Source organism: Notolepis coatsorum, assembly GCF_963971535.1.
Source record: "Notolepis coatsorum genome assembly, chromosome: 15".
NCBI classification, from domain to species: Eukaryota; Metazoa; Chordata; class Actinopteri; order Aulopiformes; family Paralepididae; genus Notolepis; species Notolepis coatsorum.
Window position 1 is genome coordinate 76,579,612 of NC_140179.1, and position 21,091 is coordinate 76,600,702.

The following is a 21,091-nucleotide window of genomic DNA, read 5'->3' on the forward strand; positions in this document are numbered from 1 at the left end:
TAATAAATCGCTTAAAGGCACTGGATCCTATGTACATACCTATACAATGTGCAGTTTTTCTTCTATGTCCCTATGCTATACTTGCTGTTACTAACTATACTATACAACAATCACAACAAGTGTCCTTTCCCTTCCTTTAAAGTGTCCTTTTCTTGTGTGTTTAAAGTGACCTGTGGTGCGTTAGTGTGTGTGCGAGTGCAGAATGTTGTGTTGTGTTGTGTATGTTTGTGTTCATGTGTGCTTGTGTGTGGAGAGATCCGTGTTCATTGTTCTGATGGTCTGAGGGAAGAAGCTGAGCCTTAGTCTCTCTGTTCTTGTTGCGTGTATACGGAGGCACTTGCCTGACCGCAGCAGCTTGAACAGGCTGTTGTTGGGGAAGAACAGTTTGTACAGGGGAAGGATGCTGTCTTTGGTTTCTAAGACCAGTCTGTACTGGAGAAGAATGACGTCTTCAGTCTACTGGAGAAGGATGATGTCTTTGGTTTAAAGGAAAACTCCAACATTTTGGGAAATTAGCTTACCGTCTTCTCCAGAGAGAGACAAGAAGATATATACCAGTCTCCTCTCTGTGCGTTCAGTAGAAAGCTATCTGGCTGCATGTTAGCCTAGCTTAGCACAATGCATGGAAGCGGACATGACTGGGTAGCCTTCGGGAGAGGTGTTAGTTGGACAATGCCTAGGCTACCCGGCTCAATTCAAAACTGGCCCCTGTAAATGTCCTAACCCAACCCCCTCCAATGTACAGTCATTTACCTAGTATGGTTTTGTCAATAGTCCAATGTACAATTTTGCTTGTTTGTACAGTGTCCCCCCCCCCCCCCCTCAATGTACAGTTTTGCTTGTTTATACAGTGTTTCTCCCCCCCCCCCCCAACCACCTCCAATGTAAATTACCCAGTATGGTTGACAATATCCCAATGTACCCAACCCCACCCAACCTCCTCCAATGTACAGTTTCTACGTCAAATGTATATACTCCCTTTTCTTGACTCCTTCTGTATCACAAACAGTACTGTATTTGCAAATCTGGTATGTCATAAATGTATAGATGTAGCAGTACTGAATATCTGTATGTCATGTATGTCATATATGTCCTGATGAATTGAAAATGGGGGACCCTGATGTAAACAAGACGAAAGTCTTTCTCTGGTCTGCATCCCCTTAACAATTGTGTGTATTGAGCTGTACTGTATTGTACCCATTCTGCAATCTGTTAATAAAGTTTTCAATCAATCAATCAATCATGTCCGCTTCCATTCATTGTGCTAAGCTAGGCTAACATAGCTTTCTACTCAACGCACAGAGAGGAGACTGGTATCTATCTTCTTGTCTCTCTCTGGAGAAGACGGTAAGCTAATTTCCCAAAATGTTGGAGTTTTCCTTTAAACTTGATATATTTGTCAGGTTAACGCAGTTGTACAGATGACCTATGTGATTATTAGTGTGATACAGTGTGTTTTTATGTCTTCCATCGAGGACCACCTTGGAAATAAGTATTTTAATTAATGATTTTTTAGGTGATATCCTCAAGAATACAAATTGGTCATGATAATTCGTTTTTATGATGTGTTTGTCATTTCCAAATAAAAATCAAATCAAATATCACCCGGGGGGGGGGCGGCTACGGACGGGGCGTGTGTACGGGCCGTGTCTGGATCCACCACCACCCACCCCGGGCCGGGACACAGAACAGAGTGGCTCTACTACCCAGGCCTAGTCCCTCCTCCGGTCGGGCCTGTTGTCGCTCACAGGCCTCTGGGCCGGGATGGGGCACCGGAGGAGGGAGCAGTTCCTGGAAGTCATTGCTCAGTGAGTAGGAGGATTCCTGCTCTGTTTTTCTAATCAGGGTTGAGGCTTGAGTGGAGGAAACCACACAGGTTCCGAACTTCCACCACGCCGCAGCTATGTTGAAACTCTTAAAAGTCTGTGGGAGAAGTCGGGTTCAAACGGGACGGTTGAAGATGGGGAGACGATTCAGATGTTTGCTCCTCATATGCCTCATCTCTCAAGCTGCTTCCCTCGGGGCGCTGACTAAAGTATCACTGTGCCTTGACTTGTGTTTGTGACCAACATCCCTCACTGTCGCTTTGAGTTGCTGCCTAACTATCATCATATGCCGATGATACATTAATTCTAGATGTTCCTCTGCCACTGTTTTACTGCCGATATGATTCTGATTCCATTGGCCAATACCGGTACTGATCCAATCTTTTACTTTTACTAGTATTACAGTGTAGACTTTAGTGTTGTCACGATACTGGAATTTCGACTTCGATACGATACCTTGAAAAGTATCGATACTTCGATACCATTTCGATATAAAAAAAATATATATATATATATATTTTTTTTAACAAATTTAGCTTTTGTTGCTTGTTGATTCTCCTCAGCTTCTCTCTGGTACTATAAGAGAAGATAAATATAACACTTTTAAAACCCTTTGTTTATCTTTAGATCACACATTTAAAAATAACTGTTCATCTCACTTCAATCATTTTAATTGCAGATGCAGAACATGGTATTTTCCCAAGCAGACAGATGTAAACACTGTAATCTGTGTTGCATGTACTTGACAAACTGAACTGTTTGTATTACAGTTAGTAACAGTTTCGATTTTTATTTAAAGATAACGAGAGAGAGAGAGAGAGAGAGAGAGAGAGAGGCTATGCTCGGAGCATTTTAGTAACGTTACATTTTCAACAAGATTGCTGCTATTTAAACACTTCATGGAAACGGGGTAACGTTAACCTTATGTCGACTGTAGTATTGTATGACCTCGACATAACGTTTAAACGTTAACGTTACTCCGTTTCCATGCAGTAATTGTAAAAGTGGCCAGCTAAGCTAACGGAGCTAACGGCTAGCAGTAGCTAGCTCTAACGTTACAACGAATCAGCTGTTGATATTATGCGCCATCAGTAGACAACGTATCATGTATTAAACTAGAGTTAATGGTTTAATGCTTCAGTCACTGTGACGTTGAAAGAGCAGCTGTCACGAACCTCTCATTTCTTTATGGAGATCCTCGTTGGCACTGCTCTAACACCGCTTGCAAATAGCATTGGGGCAGCTTTAGCTTGTCCTTCGTTGTTTACTCAAACCCGAGGTACCTCCAAACAGCACTTCTGCTGTTTTCTTTATCCACAAGCACAAGTTGCGGAGGCTCTGCATTTGCCATCTTCACTCAGCTAAAATGTTTATTTACAAACTGAAGACGGCTCTGAGGGGGAGGGCTGGACTCGGAGCAGGCGGAGGGGCAAGCGTGCTCTGAACAGCGCGTCAACAACTTGAGGTAGAACACTCGCCAGCTGGTACCGATACTGCAGAAAGTATCGGTATTTCGGGAAATGAGTATCGAAACCATTTTAAATATTCAGTATCGATATGTATCGATACTTCGATATTTTTGACAACACTAGTAGACTTAAACCGTTAGTGTGGGGTTGATAAACAAAAACAATTGAAATAGAGAGCTCTAACATGCTTCTTTGTGCCGAAAAAGCAGAGATCCAATTTTTCTTTGATTATACAGTATGACTCATAGTATCAGGTTTTTAGTACAGTATTGTGGAAATTCTCAGAAACCGATGCCCTGTTTTTAGCCTGGTATCTCAATATCAGACCCCAGTATTATCCATATTGGTGACGCCCCCCCAGCTCTCATACTTCTCTCCCCTCTCTCTCTCTCCAGACTTCAGCTTTGCGATGAACCCTCCTTCCATGATCGCCACCGGCAGTGTGGGAGCGGCTCTCTGTGGTCTGCAGCTGGACCATGCCGACCAGACACTGAGTCGAGACAACCTGACAGACCTGCTGGCCAAGATCACCAACACAGAGGTGGTGAGTACAGCCAGCCAGGGGGCAAAACAAACTATTAAACCTAATCTCTTTCCACAGGATTCAAGATTCAAGAGATTTATTTGTCACGTACATACACAAGGTATGTAGTGAAATGAAGGTGGCCCTGCCCGCCTCGATTGTGCAGAAATACAAATAATAAGATAGAATAATAAAATAAAATAGATAATAAAATATACATGCTAAAAAGTAATAAGAATATAAATACAATACAATGCTAAGCTTAAGAATTAAGGTAAAGTACTATATACTGTACAATAATTATACTAATGTACAGTTATGTTTCTTAAAGTGAAATTTTCTATTTCTTATTGAAATCATTCATAGCCATTAACCCTTTCAGGTGTAGGTTTTTGGAGGTTTTGCTTTCCCACTTATAATTAATTCCATGTCCCGGGTTCGACTCGCCGAATGTCTTCCCCCATATCTCTCTCCCATCCTTCCTCTCTGCCGGACTTGTCCCAAAAAACTATATAAATAAATCTACCAAGAATTTATTCCATCTTAGAATCCTACCAGTCTACAGCTTCAGTGGCCAGTAGGCAACGTGACGTCATCATTAGAATCCTACCAGTCTACAGCTTTAGTGGCCAGTAGAATATTCAAAGTTCAAAGTCCTTATCTCACATGTGAGTTTGTACAACCAGAAAGGGTTAAGGAAGGAACCTTTCTGGAACTATTGACACAAAACAAGTGTTCAAGGCCACCTAATCATCCCTTCCCCTTAATTGACTGACATCAATCCCTGTCTCCTGAGCCGTTCAGCCATTGTGTAGTGTGATGTGTGCCTGGTGCCAGTGTATGGCAGCCATTGTGATGTGTGATGTGTGCCTGGTGCCAGTGTATGGTAGTCAGTGTGTAGTGTGATGTGTGCCTGGTGCCAGTGTATGGCAGCCATTGTGTAGTGTGATGTGTGTCTGGTGCCAGTGTATGGCAGCCATTGTGTAGTGTGATGTGTGCCTGGTGCCAGTGTATGGCAGCCATTGTGTAGTGTGATGTGTGCCTGGTGCCAGTGTATGGTAGTCAGTGTGTAGTGTGATGTGTGCCTGGTGCCAGTGTATGGTAGTCAGTGTGTAGTGTGATGTGTGCCTGGTGCCAGTGTATGGTAGTCAGTGTGTAGTGTGATGTGTGCCTGGTGCCAGTGTATGGTAGTCAGTGTGTAGTGTGATGTGTGCCTGGTGCAGGGTTCGAAATTAACAGGGGCTTGGGGCATAATGCCCTTGAAAATGGACAAAATGCCCTCGAAAATCAGTTAAGGGGGGCACTTAATGCCCCCGACAGTTTACTAATTATATATATTTATCCGGTAATGGAGCGTCTGTGTATCGTACGGTTCAGATGACGCGCAAATAAAAAAATTCATTTGGCGGAGCCGGTGTTCTGCACTGGCTGCAGGCAGCAGCAGCACTGCAGCCCAATAGGGTCCAGCTGCAGCCAGGTGCTAGTCAGTTTGTGTAAAAATGGCACGCACAATATAAATCAATCTTCATTACGACTTTAAAAACATAGCCATTAACATTACATAGGCATACACACATCTTGCCATAGCGTTAGCAGTTTGTACAAAACAACGCACGTTTTAACTATGGTAGCCCGACGCAGCCCGCAAGCTAATACTGTACAGCAGGGCTGTACACTGCGATGAGATTATCGCGAATTGCCCCTTTAATTGGCCGTTGCGATTGGTAAATAATATTTGGGGGCGGGCTTGCGAGTAGTGATTTCAAGCCTTGCATTCGCATTTCACTCCTAAATTATCCAAGGCTGAGCACTCACTCTGATAGACTGGCTGACTGTCTGATTTAGCTATGAAGAAAAGTAAAGTTTCTTCATAGCTCATTTCTTAATAGAAAGTCACAGGCACCTGGAATCGCGTGCCTGTGACTTTCAATTCCCTTATCGCTGCCAGGTTTTCCCGACCGTTATAACGTTAGCATGTTAGCATGTAGCTAATGGCAGACTATTTGATTCCTTAAGGCAAGCCAAGGGCTCGAAATTGCCTGGGTTTTGGTTATATACTCCCGAAATGCTCCCGCTGTTTGGCTACTTCTATGTGCAGTGAAAACTACTCGAAATGCGTTAGAACCTAGTCATTGATTTAGTTCAGGGTTAGCCGCGGAGCTAACGTGAGCTAACGCTAGCTAATCAAGCTCACAGAGAGAGATAAACAGCTGACAGCAGGTAGTACAGGTACAAATACAATAAAACAAGGGGTGGGGGCTGTTGTGTAAACCTTGTACTCTTTAGTTCACATAATAGACGGAATGTTTGTTTACTAGTCTGTATCTATGGTCTGTACTCTGTAAGCCAGGAAGTACCATGGTGCAACATACAAATGTGTCCGTGTAGCAACACAAGCCAATACCTTACAGGGGCCCGGGGAGGGAGCTCTCTCTCTCTGTGTGTGTGTGTGTGTGTGTGTGTGTGTGTGTGTGTGTGTGGAAGAGAGAGGGAGAAAGATAAACAGAGAGCATGATTTAGTGTATGTCTTAGAGCTGTGTTGCAGTGTGCAGCAGATACTGACTATGAACACTGTTAATACACCATTATCAATGAAAGAAGAAATGTTTGCAGCTGTGGTAATACGAAGTTCAGTTGGTTCATTATAAAAGATACAAACCTGACAACAAAAGCACTTAAATGTTAAATAAAAGGACCACAGTAATGAGGCAGGAGGAACATATTTTTTTTCACTATAATGGTAAAATTGTTATTAAAAAATTTGCCCCTAAAAAATATTTTTTGCCCCTAAATTTCTCATTTAGGGGCAAGTGTGCCCCTAGTGAAAAAGCTTAGCGTACAGCCCTGTACAGTCAATGAAATGTCACCGTAGCTACTACTAGCTACTGTAGCAGAGGAGGAAATGGGAGTCTGAGAGGCGGGGTGTTTAAAGACAATGATAGGCGTTTATTCAACATCCAAGAAGGCTAACATACAACTGTGTTTTACTAACTCCAACCGGGACTATTACCGCTGTCCCACTGCATGTTGATGTTATGAACTCCTCCTAACGTTACCGGAGCTGAAGGTGCCACACGCTAAAATGTCCGTGGGGACCCGCGCCAACCCATAGATAGTTCCAACTCACCGAATTACGTAATCCACCACAGTTGCACTCAATATTTAAATAATGTTAGTCTAAATAGATGTAGACAGAAACATAATAATTTCAAGCAGAAAACGAATCTTTCCATTAAGAACTGACAATCAGGGAATTTAAACATGGTTGACATTGTTTTTGTGTGTTTATATTAAAGAAAGGAAAGTCTAGTGCTGGCTGAGCATATTGTTTGTTTGCACTAAGTTAATACTTTGACAAATGTAGCCTATATTTTTCAGTCAGTTCGGTCTTTGTGTGCCAAACATTATTTAAGGCTGTAAACACTGTAAACCTTTTATTTTATTTTTAATAAATGAGAAGCATGTTTAGATTTGAGTGTTACATTTTTTTTAATAAAAATGTACGTATATCGAACTGAAAACCGTGACCCCAAAATCGTGATACGAACCAAACCGTCCATTTTGTGAACCGTCCCACCGCTACCGTTTATCATAAAAATTCAGTGCCCCCGAAATACAAAAAAAGCCCCCGAAAATCAATTAAGGGGGGCAAAAAAAGCCCTTGAAAAAAAAAGTTTATTTCTAACCCTGGCCTGGTGCCAGTGTATGGTAGTCAGTGTGTAGTGTGATGGGTGCCAGTGTATGGTAGTCAGTGTGTAGTGTGATGTGTGCCTGGTGCCAGTGTATGGCAGCCATTGTGTAGTGTGATGTGTGCCTGGTGCCAGTGTATGGCAGCCATTGTGTAGTGTGATGTGTGCCTGGTGCCAGTGTATGGTAGTCAGTGTGTAGTGTGATGTGTGCCTGGTGCCAGTGTATGGTAGTCAGTGTGTAGTGTGATGTGTGCCTGGTGCCAGTGTATGGCAGCCATTGTGTAGTGTGATGTGTGCCTGGTGCCAGTGTATGGCAGCCATTGTGTAGTGTGATGTGTGCCTGGTGCCAGTGTATGGTAGTCAGTGTGTAGTGTGATGTGTGCCTGGTGCCAGTGTATCGTAGTCAGTGTGTAGTGTGATGTGTGTCTGGTGCCAGTGTATGGTAGTCAGTGTGTAGTGTGATGTGTGCCTGGTGCCAGTGTATGGTAGTCAGTGTGTAGTGTGTCTGGTGCCAGTGTATGGTAGTCAGTGTGTGGTGTGATGTGTGTCTGGTGCCAGTGTAATGGCAGCCATTGAGCCTGCGTAGCCCAAGGTTGGGTGCTACCAGTGGTGGTGAAGGAGGACATTTTCACCCTACATTGTGGGGAGCGCTTTGAGTGTCTAGAAAAGCGCAATATAAATGCAATTAATTTGTATTATTATTATTATTCAAACGCTTTACTGCATGCATTTCTTTCAGACCCAGTGGTAATCGAACCCCCTAAAACGGTGTCGGTGCCGGGCTCAGAGTGCCGTGCTCAAACACACCCCCCATTGACCGACCATTAGATTTGATTATTACATGGCAGTGATAACATTTCAGGGTAGGCAGGGTTCCCACAAGATCCTTGAAGTGCTTAAAGTGCTTGATTTTTTACCAAAAAAAAGTCAAAGCCTGGAATTCCTTGAAAACAGCCCATTTTTAACAATGTGCTTGAAAAGTCCTCGAAATGCAAATCAACCATTCGCATTGAATGTTTTGTTCATCCATGATCAAATTGTTCTGAATCAAGAAATCGTTTTTGTTGTTGTTCTGTTTTAATAAAATGGAGCTGTCTGGCACGCTCCAACTGCTTTTCCTCATTTCTTCGCGTGTGATGCTCTAACTGGCCAAGAAGATGCTTAAAAAAAACAGCATTTAAAAGTGAATCGTATCCTTCGAGTGTCATCCTTGAAAATGAAAAAATAGTGCTTGGAAAAGTACTTAAAAGTCCTTGAATTTCATTTAGTCTGTGGGAACCCTGTGTAGAGAACTTGTCTAGTAAACAACCATATGTCTGCCCGTAGTGGCAGATTGAAGCTATTTACTTTTCATGGAGAACGAGCCGCCTGTGGCTGTGGGCCGGGGAGGCTGCTATAAAGAGCCGTGGCAGAGCTCTTCTCAGAACCCAGGGCCCACATTCTTGCGGTAGGACACAGGCAGTTCCTTCTCGCCGGGCTCTCCCGCTTTAGCTGCGTTTTTTGCCCCTCCTGGCAGAAGGAGTATGTTCCTAACGCCTCGCCGCCAAAGGGCCCATCTTTTCCATGGGAAACGCCAGTAGGGGGGGGGGGAGACAAACAGAGAGATCTCTCCCAAGTGGTGGTTCACACCCACTCACCGCCCGCCCCCCCTCCCCCCACCCTCAAACGTGAATAAAATCAATAAAATAAAAGTTTTTAAACTCATAGGTTGTGTGTGTATGGAATATCCATCGTCGCAGCACTGTTGTTTACAGTTGAGTTACTGTGGCGTGCGATAGAGGCAGATGTGCTGCTGTCGCTACACCTCTTAACACAAAGAACTAGGGGCCAATTCAATTCAACGAGCGCCCACAGCCCGCGCACCAGAGCAACAACACAGTCAACCCCCCCCCCCCCCCCCCCTATTGGCTTGTGGTTATCGTCGCCATGGTAACGCGGGCCCCGCACACAGCCCGGGCCGTCACAACAGGCGCCCCCCCCCGACTGCGGCCCATAGGGTTCTAATTATCCGTACATTTCAAAGGAATGTTGGCCTCTGTGTGCGAGAGCCCCGGTGCTGCATTCTTCAGGGCCCCCGCTGTCGGTCTGCCGAGGCGGACCTCCCACATCTCCCTTAGTTTGGACCTGCCGGGCTAAAAGAGAGAGAGAGAGAGAGGGAGAGAGAGAGAGAGGATGAGAGAGAGAGTGAGAGGGTGAGGATGAGAGAGAGAGAGTTGGGGAGAGAGAGAGAGAGGATGAGAGAGAGAGGGAGAGAGAGAGAGGATGAGAGAGAGAGAGAGTGGGAGAGAGAGAGATGATGAGAGAGAGAGTGGGAGAGAGAGGATGAGAGAGAGAGAGAGAGAGAGGAAAAGGGGGGAGGCTCACAAAGGGATACAGGAGGGTACCTACACGGAGAGAACATCCCAAAACATCCTGCCTCACAGTGTCCTCTATTCTGTTTTACACCATGACTATCAGAGTCGGGGTGCAATAAGGTCAAAGTCATTTCCTCCAGACCGCTGTGCCTCAACCCCCCCCCCCCCCCCCACACACACACACACACACACACACACACAGTATGGCCCGAGGGATAGAGGATGGGAGTCTGTGGCAGCACGTCTGCTAGGCTTCTCTTCTTCTACAGTCCAGGCGGGAGCTCCATCCCCCCTGACCCACCCTGCACATGTCACATTTGTTGTGGATCATTCCCGCCGGGGCCACCGTGTAGCTTTGCTATAGCCGCCACGTCGCCGTATTGTGCCGACACCCATTGTTCTGGTCACGATACAGACGGGGGACCACCTAACTATTAAGACCTGTTAATTCCCTGCTGGTATGCCGCCACGCATGTGACCAAAAGCTGGTCCCGGCAACTTGACATCAGATGTGCTTAGGTCACGTATGGGACCGGGTGTGTGTGTGTGTCAGTGTCTGCCATCCACGTAGGTAGAGGTGTAGTAAAGTTGTTTGTATATATACATATAAGTCCGGATTGTTCTACACAGGGTTCACACAAGGTCCTTGAAGTGCTTAAAGTGCACACAAAAAAAGCCAAGGCACAAGGTGCTTAAAAAGTCCTTGAAATTCAAATCAACCATTCTCATTCAATGTTTTGTTCATCCATGATACAATTGTTCTGAATCAAGAAATGAATCAACAGAACAAACTGTTTTGTTCTGTTTTAATCAAATCTGACTAGTCGCTGTCTCACACGCTCCAACTGCTTTTCCTCATTTCTTAGCGTGTGATGCTCTAGCTGGCAAGCAGGCCAAGAAGATGCTTAAAAAAACAGCATTTAAAAGTGAATGTATCCTTCGAGTGACATCCTTGAAAATGAAAAACAGTGCTTGGAAAAGTACTTAAAAGTCCTTGAATTTCCTTTTCCAATGTCTGTGGGAACCCTGTCTACATGTATGTATGCATACGAGTGCGCGTGAGTCCAGTCTGTGACGTACGTGTATAGGGAGGTGTACTGTAGTCTGACGTCACTTTGGACCGCCCGCGAGGTCCACCCGTATAGGGATTTATCATTGGGAAAATGGATTATCGGCTATTGTAACAATTCTGCATCAGGAACATTGGAAAGCTTTTCATTTTTGCACAAAATGAGTTCCCTTCCATCACTAACATTATTGTTTTGTTTTTTTATCCACTTTTTCTCCTTATTTTCCAATTTTCATTTTTCTTCAATTTTCATTTTTCTCCCATCCCAATTTCGTGTATCCAATTCTCCCCTCCCCTGTCTTGAACGTTGCTCGACTATGCCCCCCACTGGTCGGTTGTAGAGAGGATAGAAGCCTTGCATCACGTGTTCCCTCCGGCACACGAGGAGGCAGCCTGTCACTTCTTTTCGCCTGCCAGCGCAGACTCTCATTGGCGAGGTGTAACGCATGGGAGGCTCACACTACCATCGCCACTTCCTGTCTCTGCTGTGCAGGCGTCTCCCAACCAACCTGTAGGGGTCGCTGTCCACAACGTCCATTCCCCACCCATCGACTTCCACCCGCTGACTCTGCCAAATGAGCCAGTATGACGGCTGGCCCAAGCCGAAGGCAATGCTAAGACTGGGATTCGATACCGGAGTCTCTTGCATTGGTGACGAGCGCAATCTCCGCTACGCCACCCAGCCGCTAGTAGCCCGCTACTAACATTATTGTTTAAGCATTTTTGGTTGAAATACATTTTTTTTTTTTTTTTTTTACGATTAATTGCGAATATCTTCGTGTTGAGCTATAGATTGTGGATGAATACGCACAGAAAGGTACACCGTGCAAATGTTCATGCTTTATTTGTTTTAAACGAGACGATTTAGAAATGGGCTATGGGGAAATACGTTGCATTTTCAAGATGGTGGACCGGCCGGAAACAGCAATGGCGTAACCACTACTGTAACTGAGGGGTATAATTCCCTGACTGTATTAATAAGTATGGTATCATTAAACCACTACTGTCTTATGTACATTACTACTGGCCATACAGTACACAGGTATATGAGATGAACACCTCCACAATGACACGGTTCCACAACAAATATGGGTTAGAATAATATTTATTAGCAGCACGAAGATTATCTTACATTACTTGAGAATTAGAGTCGCGCTTGTAAGGCGAAGAATGTGCATGAATAGGTCAAGAGCGTAAGTCCATTAGAATATTACGCAGGAGATAATCAATACCACCTGTATCATAAGAATTATATATATGGTACACTAGTAGGGCAGCTGGAGATACTAAGAGGGTCCCTCCGGTTGTAGGCCAGCAGGGGGAGGAATGTTCTAATGCAAACTCTGGATCAACGGGGAATCAATAAGCTCCAGCTACGGGAGGCGGTACATTACTCCCTTGATCGGCAGACGAAAGCAGCAGCTATAATCCAAGTATGCGTGCAGCATAGGTGAAAGCCAGCCAGCCTCTCCTAGAGACGGGCTCGAGTGATGCTCCTCACGGGTAAATCCCACACAGTAGTGGGTGTAGACGATTCTCCTCCGCTCTAACAGCCACAGGACCAAAGCAATAATCCAGCCGGAAAGGGCTCTGCATTCACCGGTGTAGATTCTCCGGTGCGCGGTACTTCACATTAACTAGGTCGAACTTGACGTTATTCCACTAAGTTCTGACACTTTTACTGTCCTATTCGCACGCGGTTATAAGTGCTCTATTTAGATGCACGGTTGCTCACTTCACTTGGTCGTTGACTCGTGATGAAGGCTTTAACGTTTGAGGGTAACACGTTTCTAGGTTAACTAACTGCTGTATCCACCTGCAACGTATTTATACGTTAGGTGAACAATCTAGTACCAGCCTTATTTCTGTCTCGTATTCTTGCGCAGAGCCGGTCATGTCCAGGCATGTCTTTGGCGGTGACTTTGAACTAGACATTGGGGGGTATGGCCGTGGCGCCTAGGGGATCGCTTCCAATAGGAGAACGAATATTATGGTCTGTCCTGTACCAGTTAAAGGGATATTCCGTGTATATGTACAAAGAATATACAAGGGATATCAAACGATATACAAATATTATACATGGGATCTCAGGCAATAAATATATATATTCGGTTTAATCTGACCCTTTGTAACAGCCGCCTCCTAATTAGTCCGCACCTAATTAGATAAGCAGAGACAGATTAACCGTCTTGTCCACTACTCAATGTCCGTTGTGAGGAGTAGGGCAATTCACAAAGTCAGTGGGTCATGGTCGTCATTAGGAGAGTCGGGGAGCCTTGGCAACTCTATCAGCCTCGCCACGGGTCGGGTGTAGGTCCGCCCCTGGACGAGCACTTCTGCCGCTCTGACCTTTCCGTCGGCACCAGTGATCACTTTGCTTACGCGGCCGGCCGGCCACACAGCTCGGGGTAGTGACTGGTCTATGATCACGACGACTGTGTCCACTTTTAAGTTGTCCCCGTCCTTGACCCGCTTCTGACGGGCTGGAAGGGATGGTAGGGAGGTTAGGAGGAAGCGGGCCTGAGACTGCTTTGATCTGTGCTTGGCTGCGCCTCCACCTCCTCCGTCTGTTTCTCTTGTTTGCTCTGTACCCCGTCTGAGGAGGGGCCGGTTCCGGCCGCCCCATCAAGGAGTCGCTTGGGGTGCTGGGTTCGAGGTCAGCTACGTCTGGAGCGCAGCTGAGGGGGGTGGAGTTCCGAACTCCCTCTTGTGCCCACGGTTCTCTCACAGGCCTCTCGCTTAATGTCAATAGCCTCTCAACGGGCTGTACGAGGGAGTGGCCGGTGTCGCTCGCCTTTGTGTGTAGGCAGCGTGTAGACGTGGGTTGACTGTCAAGTCCGTAGAGGGGGCCCTGGAGCGTCCACCCCAGTCGGGTCTGAACCGCGACTGGGCATCCTTTGGGTCCGATGTGGGCCGCCTCAATTGGGAGAATGAGGTCCGCGTGGTCGGAGCCGATGAGCAGGGTCGGTGTGGCGCCGTCGATAAGCGGTATAGGTAGTTGACGTAGGTGCACATACTTCGCCATCAGCTGTGGGATGGGGTAGGTGTACTGTGATAGGCCTATGTCGTGGCTGGTGAAGACGTTGGTAATACTATACTGCTTCTCGGGCTGGTCCACCGCTGCTATCTTGAAGGAGACCTTTTCACCCTTTATGGTCTTCTGGTCTCTTCTGATGGTGCGTATTGTCATGGTACCTTTGGCACCCCGCAGGCCCAACTGGGCTGCGGCGGAAGCGAGGAGGAGAGTCTTTTCAGACCCATCGTCCAGGACGGCGTAAGTGTCCAGGACCTTGTCCTCGTAGCTCAGGAGCACTCTGACCACTTTGATGAGCACTCGGGGGGTCCCGCTATGCTGGTCAATGTGGAGCACTCCTGTTGGTCGGTTGCTTTGGATCTTCTGGAGTGGTGCCGACTCGCGGTCGTCCGAGTAGCACCGTGACTCCCAGTGTCTGCTGTAGCAGTCGGTACACCAGGGAGCGGTCTGGTGGATCTTTGGTACTGGTGCCACCGCCTCGGCCTGGTACATTACCGTGACGGGCCCACTTTGTTGTCCTGGCGGACGCCTGTTGATGTCATGCAGGACCTCCAAGTGGGCGCCGCCGCACCTGCTGCACTTCTTCTTCAAGCGGCACTCGGCTGCCATATGGCTGCGCGCGCAGCGGAAGCAGCGGCGGTGGTCTTTGATCCACTGACTCACCTCGTCCGTGGTCAGCTTCCCGAAAGTGTCGCATTGATACAGCCGATGTTCCCCTTCACAGTACTGGCATTCAATCTTCCACTCCTCTTTCGTCGAGGGGGTGTTGTGGTTCTTGTGCTGCGGTACTGATTCGGCTTGGTGCATAACGGTCACCGACCGGCGGTTATCATTTAATCCCCGAGGTCCTGGTCTTGGGCTTGGTCCACTCCATACGAACGTGTCCAGTCGTAAGCTGCTGACTTCTCTCGCGAGGAAGTCAGACAAGTCTAGGAGGGATGCCTCTGGGCCGTTGGGGTCGCGGTGGTCTCTCTGCCGCCTGAAGCGCTCTTGTCGGGCGGGAGGGAGCTTCTCTAATATTCTTTCTACATTAGAGTTAGCGTACAGTTCGTATATCCCTTTTTCCTTTTGGGACCCCAGCATCCCTACCAGGGACTGTACCTTGATAGAGAGGTCATCTAATGCTCTGTTGTCTCTGGCTGGGGGGAGACGGTCGATGTCTCTTATCTCTTGTATCACGTAGTCCCATATGCGTCCATAACGTTGGTCGAGGGCTACTAGAGCCGCGGTGTATGGGGTAGTAGAGTTGGAATATGCCAGCGCTATATTGTGCGCTCTGGGCACCTTCAGGTGCTTGAGTAGGATAGCATACTTGTACGTCTCATCGGGGACATCGGACATCATTGTCTGTAAGCACATTCGTAGCTCTGTGTACTGTGCTCTGTTCTCGTGTGTGAAGTCCGGGAACGTCGGTGTGCCAAGGTACGATGCCATGGATGGCTGGCACATCGGTGAGCGTTGGGGGAGAGGCCTCCTGGGCGAGTCTCCCCGTACGTGTCGTCGTGGGCTGGTACTTGGTGGGTACCGAAGCCCGGGTACCCAGGTGCTGTTCCTCGGGGCTGGCGGTGCGTCAAACTCACCCGTGAGTTGAGTCGGGGGTTTGTAGCGCAGTGCCTCGGGGCTGACGTCTGGGCTGTACTGGGCCTCCTGGTCCAGAGTACGTTGCTGCTGGTCGGGGCTGTACTGGGCCTCCTGGTCCAGAGTACGTTGCTGCTGGTCGGCTTGACATTCCTCCTCTTCCTCTTCCTCTGCTAGGTCCTGGAGTCTTCTGTTCAGTCTCTCGGCGTGGTCCGGTTCTTCCCGGTTGCTGGGTCTCGTATGGACCGGCCGGGGAGGGGGTTCGGAGACGTGGACAGGATCCTCCTGTTGGCGGGGTCCCGGGTCGCTTGGTCGGGTAGGGGAATGCGTCCTAGACCCTTGTCGTGATGATCTCCGGGAGCTCCGTGCGGAGAGAGGGGGTGTCGCCATGGCAATCAATTTATCCATCATCTGCGCCTGCAGCCGGTCGCGCTCTGCCTCGCGCTGGGCATGGGCGGCGTCGCGCACTGCTTCGCGCTGGGCATTGGCGGCGTCGCGCTGTGCATTGGCGCTGGCATGGGCGGCGTGGAGCTGTGCATTTGCGGCGTCGCGCTGTGCATTGGCGGCGGCGTGCTGTGCATCGGCGCGGCTTCTTTCAATGTTCTCTTCCGTCTGAAGGCGTCTGGTCTCCAGTCTTATGCGGTCGTCTTCACTCCTTTGTTGCGCCTGGAAGCGCTCTCGCTCGGTTGCAGAATGTTCGCGTTCACTGAGGGCTTGCGCTTGGAGTTGCGCGTGAAGGCGCTCTCGTTGGTCTGCAGCTTGTTCGCGCTCGCTCGTCTGTTGCGCTTGAAGTCGATCGCGTTCGTCTGCAGCTTGTTCGCGCTCGCTCGTCTGTTGCGCTTGAAGTCGATCGCGTTCGGTGGAGGCTGCCAGGGTGGCGATGAATGCCTGCGCCAGCATCTTGTCCGCTTCGCTGGGGGAAGACACCGACGGAGGTGATCGGCTTCTGGCAGTGCTCGTTGGAGATCTGTTCTCTGGGCGCGCCTCGAGGTCCGTCTCCTGGGCGCGCTTCTCTTCTGGTAGTGGGTCGGGTTCTGTCCCTGGAGCGCTTTCTTTATCCTGGAGCTCTCCGGGGACCATCTCGTTGACGTTGGCGGGTGGTAAAGTCATGTCAGGTCCCTCCTGGTCCCCCCCGTGAGCTTGGTCAGTTACGTTAGAACCCACTAGGGTCTCTACTGGCAGGGTCGCCTGTTCGGTAGGGTTTGACATACTTTTACTATCCGCTTTTTCCGCGTTTAACGTCTGTATAAAGCTAGGTAGTAGACTGGCAGCGTAGTCCTCTAGGTAACGAGGTGGCTGCCGTCTGCGCTCCGGGCGATCTAGCTTAGGAGAATCGTTTGTGGAGTGTTCATCATTGGCCATGTTAATATTAATATTATATTAATATTACGCTAATTACCCTCCGGCTCGAAGGACCAATTGTAACTGAGGGGTACAATTCCCTGACTGTATTAATAAGTATGGTATCATTAAACCACTACTGTCTTATGTACATTACTACTGGCCATACAGTACACAGGTATATGAGATGAACACCTCCACAATGACACGGTTCCACAACAAATATGGGTTAGAATAATATTTATTAGCAGCACGAAGATTATCTTACATTACTTGAGAATTAGAGTCGCGCTTGTAAGGCGAATAATGTGCATGAATAGGTCAAGAGCGTAAGTCCATTAGAATATTACGCAGGAGATAATCAATACCACCTGTATCATAAGAATTATATATATGGTACACTAGTAGGGCAGCTGGAGATACTAAGAGGGTCCCTCCGGTTGTAGGCCAGCAGGGGGAGGAATGTTCGAATGCAAACTCTGGATCAACGGGGAATCAATAAGCTCCAGCTACGGGAGGCGGTACATTACTCCCTTGATCGGCAGACGAAAGCAGCAGCTATAATCCAAGTATGCGTGCAGCATAGGTGAAAGCCAGCCAGCCTCTCCTAGAGACGGGCTCGAGTGATGCTCCTCACGGGTAAATCCCACACAGTAGTGGGTGTAGACGATTCTCCTCCGCTCCAACAGCCACAGGACCAAAGCAATAATCCAGCCGGAAAGGGCTCTGCATTCACCGGTGTAGATTCTCCGGTGCGCGGTACTTCACATTAACTAGGTCGAACTTGACGTTATTCCACTAAGTTCTGACACTTTTACTGTCCTATTCGCACGCGGTTATAAGTGCTCTATTTAGATGCACGGTTGCTCACTTCACTTGGTCGTTGACTCGTGATGAAGGCTTTAACGTTTGAGGGTAACACGTTTCTAGGTTAATTAACTGCTGTATCCACCTGCAACGTATTTATACGTTAGGTGAACAATCTAGTACCAGCCTTATTTCTGTCTCGTATTCTTGCGCAGAGCCGGTCATGTCCAGGCATGTCTTTGGCGGTGACTTTGAACTAGACATTGGGGGGTATGGCCGTGGCGCCTAGGGGATCGCTTCCAATAGGAGAACGAATATTATGGTCTGTCCTGTACCAGTTAAAGGGATATTCCGTGTATATGTACAAAGAATATACAAGGGATATCAAACGATATACAAATATTATACATGGGATCTCAGGCAATAAATATATATATTCGGTTTAATCTGACCCTTTGTAACAACTACCATCCCTATAATGCTGACTATTTATCCCCATGTGTTGCAGGATTGTTTGAGGGCGTGCCAGGAGCAGATAGAGCTGCTGCTGGCCAACAGGCTGCGGACGGGCCAGCAGCAGAGGCCAGACCACGGGGTCAGAGCCGGCAGCAAGGCCATGGAGCAGCAGGACCAGTCCAGCACCCCGACGGACGTGCGTGACGTCAACCTGTGATGACTCCCCATTACTGCCACGCCAGCCAAATACTGCCACGCCAGCCAAATACTGCCACGCCAGCCAAATAAGTCAACCAATGAGCCGCCAGTACACATGTCAAGTCAACACAATGAGCTCCTGTGATTGGACGATAGCTCAAAACGCTAGCTCCCAACAGGAGGACGGTGCAACGATCCACGAGTTGCCGTCAAATGATAAGAACTTTTAGAGATTACATCGAGTCGATAGTTTATAGTTTTTTCCCCACCTTTTATGCCCCTTGCATGCTTATTTGGTCACATTTTGACCTCTAACTAAAACAAAGCTATTTAAAAATGACAAAACGTGTTGAAAACTTGATAGTGCCTTAGGTTCCCAGAAAGGAAACCTGAATATATTTTCATACTTGAAAAAAAAATATATATATATATATATATAATTATATTAAATATTAGATATCTTTTGATAATATCTGGCAACAAAATAGTTAATGTATTATTGTTAATGATCATTTATGATTATTTGTTGCTTATTATTATTATTTACCTGTTATCTAGTTGTGTTACTATTCTTTTGATCATCTTTAGAAAACAGTTATGAAGTTAGTTGGTTTTCTCCTCCTCTGTGCTTTGTTATTAACCCTTTCACTACCACACTGTAGTGTGATAGTAAAGGGTTAACCTTCTATAGTGTGGTATTGAAAGGGTTAACCTGCTGTCGTGTGGCAGTGAAAGGGTTAACCTTCTGTAGCGTCGCAGTGAAAGGGTTAACCGTGTGGTGGTGCGACAGTGAAAGGGTTAAGTTGGTCATGTGTGTGTGTGAGCAACGTTTTGATCATAAAAGGCGTTTAAAATAGAGCTGATCCCCAACAGAAGGGGAGCGAGCCAGCAGCAGCAGCTCCCGCCCTGTAGTACACTGTGCACCTGTGTTGAAGCTGGCCAGGAGTGGGCTGGGTCCACTCAGAGAGAGAGAGAGAGAGAGAGAGAGAGAGAGAGGGAGAGAGAGAGAGAGTGAGGTAGAGAGAGAGAGAGGGAGAGAGAGAGAGAGCGAGGTAGAGAGAGGTAGAATAGAATAAGAGAAGGCCTGGAAAGCAGTGGTTACAGTCCTCCTAGTTTGAAATGGAGGACAAAACAAATCAGATTGAGAGAGAGAGAGGATGAGAGAGAGAGAGAGAGGTAGAATAGAATAAGAGAAGGCCTGGAAAGCAGTGGTTACAGTCCTCCTACATTGAAATGGAGGACAAAACAAATCAGATGTCAAGGTCTTGATTTCACTGCCAAGCCAAAAGGCTGATATAGTATACCTTAGTTTTATTTTAATTTAGCAAGGCTCTTTTTTTTCTTTTCTTTTTATGTTTATACTATAGTTATTTTTAAGCTCCTGTATGATACGTGGAAAGAGGTCAGGAGCATTTAGTAGTTGTTTTGCAGCAGCCAGAAGCCTGTAGAGTATAGGAGTTGATTGATGTCATGTTAGGTAATGGAGGGGCTGCTGGCCTGTCTTGAGGGGGGTTGGCAATAGGTTGGACAACAGAGAGGAGAAACGTGAACGAGTTGGAAGAAATGGTGTGAGATGCCATGGGGTTTTTGTGGACCGGGGGGGGGGGGGGGGGGGGTTTGGGGAGGAAAGTTTGCTGTAAGTGGAAGAAAATGGTAATGGTATGGTGTTGAATGATGAACTACAGAATGCTTGAACAGAGGGTGAGGTGAACTTAAGCTATAGAATTCTCAACAGTCCCATGATACTTGAGTGGCACACCGAAAAACAAGCCTGCCACCTTCTCGCCCGTTTCTGATAGGAGTTGATGACGTGGGGACAGCGTGGTGGGTGTACTGTAATTTAACCCACCGGACTCCCCTGTATCGATTTAATTTAACCATTGACTTATATAAGTGGTGGTCGGGGGGGGGGGGGGCTCGGATCAACCTAAATGCACTTTTAAAACACACTCCTTAAGAATGGAAGAGGATGGTGGTTGAAGGGGAGTTAGGCAGGGTGCTGGGGTCTTTTTTCAATATTTTTTTTAAGTTATTTGATCTTTTTCTGGGCTGGATTCCCACTCGGGGGCGATGGCATGTTGTCTTGAAAGCTGTCCCCCGATAAGTAAGGAGACATAGGGTTTACCATTTTATAGTTGTGTTGAAATATGGAACCAAATCAATTGCAATGCAAACCTAGGAAAGCTAAAGTCATGCCTAGATATTTTCTTTTTTTTGATTGATTACATCCATTTAATCTTACTTGAATCTTTTGTTTTGCATAGTTCATATAGCCAACCTGATGGTTATTTTAAAGAGTTACGTACATGCTACAGTTTGTCCTAAATATTGCTTTCTGGTTCTTGTCCTGCTCCTGTTTAATATGTAACATTGCCTCTGAAATGAGTTTTGAGGAAAGAAAATGCCATGGGTAGAGAGGTTTATATGGTGTGAAATAGGGGTGGACGGTATGGTCTAAAATTTATATCACGGTATAATTTGAAGCATAGACGGTAACGGTATATATCACGGTATCAGTGTTTCTGTTAGAATAATTTTTTTTTGCCTGATAGGCAGGCTATATAAAGAATGACATCCTCAAGGCATGTAGATTTATAATATTTTAACTTAAAACTAGGCTACTTTTGCGTATAAAGTCATTATATTCCAAATAAAATAAGTCCCGAGTTGAGACTCCTGCTCCCATTGCAAACAGCGGGGCTGGATTTTGCTAGAAGCATAGGTAGCTGCAGAGCCGCAGAGCCAGG

The 21,091-nt window shown here is 46.9% G+C and overlaps 1 protein-coding gene across 1 annotated transcript in view; it reads left to right on the plus strand.

Moving 5' to 3' along the window:
* Nucleotides 1-21,091, plus strand: part of LOC311241383 (G1/S-specific cyclin-D2-like) — a 34,601-nt gene extending 13,510 nt beyond the window's left edge. Inside the window, exons 4-5 of the mRNA XM_084330187.1 lie at nucleotides 3,691-3,839; nucleotides 18,199-21,091. Of these exons, the coding sequence (XP_084186313.1) occupies nucleotides 3,691-3,839; nucleotides 18,199-18,363 (314 nt within the window). The 3' untranslated portion in view covers nucleotides 18,364-21,091. The remainder of the gene's footprint in view (nucleotides 1-3,690; nucleotides 3,840-18,198) is intronic.